Source organism: Poecilia latipinna, unplaced genomic scaffold (genome assembly GCF_001443285.1).
Source record: "Poecilia latipinna isolate Pla-1442-1.1 unplaced genomic scaffold, P_latipinna-1.0 Scaffold2491, whole genome shotgun sequence".
NCBI classification, from domain to species: domain Eukaryota; kingdom Metazoa; phylum Chordata; class Actinopteri; order Cyprinodontiformes; family Poeciliidae; genus Poecilia; species Poecilia latipinna.
The window spans coordinates 46,388-50,768 of NW_015115107.1; the positions used below are offsets into that span (position 1 = coordinate 46,388).

General features: G+C 37.7%; 1 protein-coding gene across 1 annotated transcript in view; it reads right to left on the minus strand.

The window, feature by feature from the left end:
* Nucleotides 1–1,021: 1,021 nt before the first annotated feature.
* tpcn2 (two pore segment channel 2) overlaps nt 1,022–4,381 on the minus strand; it is a 31,626-nt gene continuing 28,266 nt past the window's right edge. The window contains exons 19-22 of the mRNA XM_015019860.1: nt 4,229–4,311; nt 4,037–4,118; nt 1,611–1,702; nt 1,022–1,523 (exon numbers count right to left, since the gene is read on the minus strand). Of these exons, the coding sequence (XP_014875346.1) occupies nt 1,409–1,523; nt 1,611–1,702; nt 4,037–4,118; nt 4,229–4,311 (372 nt within the window). The 3' untranslated portion in view covers nt 1,022–1,408. The remainder of the gene's footprint in view (nt 1,524–1,610; nt 1,703–4,036; nt 4,119–4,228; nt 4,312–4,381) is intronic.

A 4,381-nucleotide genomic window follows, 5' to 3' on the forward strand; every position in this document is an offset into this window, starting at 1 on the left:
AGCTGCTTTGTGTTGTTTGTCCAGTCCAGCTTTATTGTCCAGCCACAAGCCAAAATATTTATTCTGTAAATCAAGGTATTTCCTGGATTGTTTTTCTCATACTGTTGATATAATTCTCCAAATCCTGGAAACTTCCTTTATTCCACATGTAGAGTATGCTAACTGCATCCAACCTCCTATAAACGTGCAATCAGACCAATCACATCAACAATCCAGCAGCTTCTTACACAAGCGGGTTAATTTAATCTATTCTCATTATTTTAACAAATAATAAATAATAGCAATAATTTTAATAATAATAATAATAATTTTAACTTCAATAAATCAGACTAAGTTTTTAGCAGTACTTACAAACTAAACTAAACAATCTGATTTAATTAATTTTCATATATATACAGCGATACCTAAAATACATCCAAGGTAAAATAAAATCATTTTAGGAGTCAGAGTACTTTTTTTCCTAAATGCAGAACTACAAAGTCTGGGGACTGTAGTCTAACCTAAAGACTCAACCGCTGCTAAAAAGAATCTCTGATCAGATTTGTTTATTAAGTACTGATGCCACAGTGGCTTTTATGCCCATAAAGCAAAATTTGGGTGACATGTTTTTGTAAACGTTGGATCAATTCTAACATGTTTGTGTCTGCAACACATTAGAGGGAGCTTTTGATTTAGCCAAGCCGTGACCCTGCAGGGTGTACCAGACTGGGTTCAGATGTGGGGATAACAAGCATCCGGGCTTATCTGATAGTAGATGGCCTGAACACTGACAATGGTATTAGAATCTGACCCAACAGAAAGGTCACAGGTCGGGTTAAAAATAGCTTGCGCAGCTACTTTAGTTCAGGCATGTTGTGCTGTGCAGAAGTTAAATATTTTGCACTTTGCAGAGTAATTTATGTCATGATGACCACAGTGGGTGTAATCAGCACCAAAAATGTTGGTGAATGAACTATAAAACTGATATTGTATTTAGTGCTGTTTGGACATAGTCAGAGCTCTATGTAAATAGGTGTTTTCTCGCCTGGCGGAGGAATTACTGCTGCTTTGCTTCTCACTCTTAATGATCCAAGAGGCCATGGCAGCTCTGAACCTCTATCACATCCCCATATCCTCCCCTGCTCTCTCTCCTGGTTCAGTATTGTTGTCAAACGGCTCCAGTTTAATAAAAAAAGAGAAAATATGGCTTACTTTTCTGTAAATGACAGATTTGGTACAGCAAATCTTTGTAGAGAGGAAAACCTACACATTCGAAAGTTCTTTATGGCAACACTTGAATTAACCCACTTAATGTTTTGAGTTTCAAAGTAAACCTCCAGTTGAATCCTTGTGCTTAGTTCTTCTGAAGGGAAAGTCTACTGTTGATTCACTTGAATAACTTTCCTACTCCACCAGCAGCTTCAGGGCCTCAGTGCAGAGAGGACGTAATGTTTTGATGTTCGTGTCTCCATTCCAGGTGGAGGTGAGGGTGCTGGTGTAACTGGCAAACTAATTCCTCTTCAGTTGGTTCTTGGATCTGTTCTCTGAGAAAACAAGCAAGAGGGATGAGCATATCTCAGGTATATTTGACATATATACCTGATATACCAGATATACAGGTGTTGACCTACTTGAACATGAACTGGACTGAAGTTTCATATCGGATTTTCTCCACATCTGTAACAGAGCAGCTGTGACTACGGTCCCACTTGTAGATGAAGTTCTGTCAGACAAAATAGAACCATTAAATGAATATTCTCACACATCAGATTTAAGATCAAATCTGTTGCAAAAAACAATCTCAATTCTCTTTTCCCCTTTCAGAGCAATTTATTTATGAAAATGTAGATTTGGTCCTATAGATTCATCTTTATCTGCAGTTATTGGTATATTGATAACACTAAACTGAGAAGCCATTTCTATGCCTAAAGCTGATTCTCTTTACTCACTACTATAGTTTAACCAAATCTTCTAAGTACTTCTTGATCAGTTCTTCTGTCTCTTCTTTGGGTGCATGCTTTGTCTTCTCAAAACCCCAGTTGGTCATGGCAGATGGCCAGAGTGGGTCAGGTTCTAGTTTGGCTGGAGGTTTCTTCCTGTTAAAGCGGAGTTTTCCTCTCCACTATTGGTACATGCATGCCCAGTGTGAGGGATTGACGCAGACTTATCCAGGAGGAGTTAATGCTGAAAATGACATGATGCAGGCTGCTGGGTTTTGTAAGACATACAACTTTTTAACCTTTTTGAATAATAAACTGGACATGTTTGATTACACTAGGATCAAACATCCTAGTATCTCCTAGTATCTGATTGTTTTAGATTGATTTATTATGACAAGGTATATAACAGTAGCTGTGTTTCCATTACAAACTTGAACAAATGTTTCTATATTTTGCAAATGTTGAAAAAACACAACTTCGCAATTGCGGTGTTTTCCATTAAATGAGAAATTAAATTACAATCAGCTATGAATAAGCATATTCATACAATAGATAATTAAAAATCATGGCAGCAACACATGAGATGCAGTATAATCATAATTCATCTGAGGCTAGCGTTCATCATCTATCAGCCATCAATGCAGATGTTGGCTTCTTAATATCTTAATGTCCATTGGCTTCTTAATTGTAGCAACAAGCCCCTTACTTGGGAGCAGCTACATATACCGTGTTTTGGGAAAATTGTAGTCAGTGATTCTACAGGAAAGCTAAGAATTTAACACATTGGAATGACACACCACTTTTTATTGATCACATGATTCGTGTTGATGCAAAAGAGTTCTGCAAAATGCATCTACTTCGAAAGGGCTGATACTTCATCCCAGCACAAAAACTTTTTATAAAAAAAACTTGAGTTTTTTTTTCTAAAGTACCATGTTTGCACTAAACAAATTTATTTTTATAATTTCAATTTTCATAAATAAATGATTAATGGAAATGCAGCTGTCTTTATATTGTTAACAATTCTATTGCAGTTACAATACCAAAATTTTGAAATCATGAGTAAAAATCTATTTTAAAGAACTTCTTCACTGTTTGTTTAGGAATAAAACAGACCTGGCAACAGTGCGGAGATGTTGCCAGAGGAGAAATTTCTATGGACTCTAGAAGTGCTTTTCAAAGCAATAATTGTCAGGAAAGACATAATAAATGATCTTATAGTAGAAACTGTTGTTACACATTATTCTGGGAAATTTTGTGACAAAATTTCTACACTTCCAGAAGGGAACTCCCAGGTGGAAAACCTTTAAGATAGACAACAGATTGACAGTATTCCAGAGTGTAAACATTCAAGTAAATTCAATGCAGGATCAAAGTCTGCAAAAAATAAAATAAATACATCAAAACAAAAAGATGCATCTCAGACTTCATAAGTTGATTTAGAGGGGCTGAAGGAAAAAGCATCCTCTGGCTAAAGAGAACCCAGCCACACGGCAACAGCTGTAAAGTTGCATCACAATGAAACAATGGGACAATGTCTGCTGGATACATTAGACCTCATAGCAGAGGTCTGGCCATAATATACCACGGCATGTTCTACTTAAACCAAGCAAAACATATCAGCACATGAAAGCTGATGTGCAAATTATTTCCAACATCCTCAGCATTAGTTACTCAGATGCTGGAAAGCCTTCAGACTAGGGGCGCACTAATAAATCTGCCCTGATTTTCTTAATTTTGGGAGATTAGTTATTGGCTTCACAATTAAGTGTCAGCCAATCAAATCCACTGATCTTATCTACCTTGGCAAAGGCTAAAAATCAGCCACTGTCCTCTTTTGCTCTGCTGTGAGAGATGTTTGACTGACAGACCAGCTCACCAGGTTATGTCTACATGTGTGCAGTTAACAACAGCCACCGAAGTTGTTGACAATCAACAACTGATCAAGTTGCCAACTCAGTGATTTTCTTGCTATATTTAGCAATATTTCAGTACTGGACAAAATCGGCTTTTTAAAGATCGGTAATCGGCGATCATCCAGAAAATTGCAAGCTGTTCAGCTCTACTTTCAAACTTTAGGCTCGTGTGGGGTGTTAGTGTTCCATCAGCAAACTGACCTCCAGAATGAGAGCCACAAACAGGTTGACCCACATCACAGAGGAGGTGAGCCACCAGCACACAAAGTACACCTTGGACCACCTGGAGGGGAAAGAAACCATCATCATCATCATCATCATCATCATCATCATCATCATCACAGATCCCTTCCGAAAATTAAGAACTGTGGTGTGTGGAGAAAGCTTCCTTACTCAGATGTGTATCTGCTGTATGCTTCCATGAAGGCCTGCCAGTTGTTGACGATCATGACATCATAGAGCAGAATAATGGCTGCCTGAGCAGACACATAGCATGGCATCAGTACAGAAACACATTTAAAGCTAATGTTGCTGAGACTTTAAACC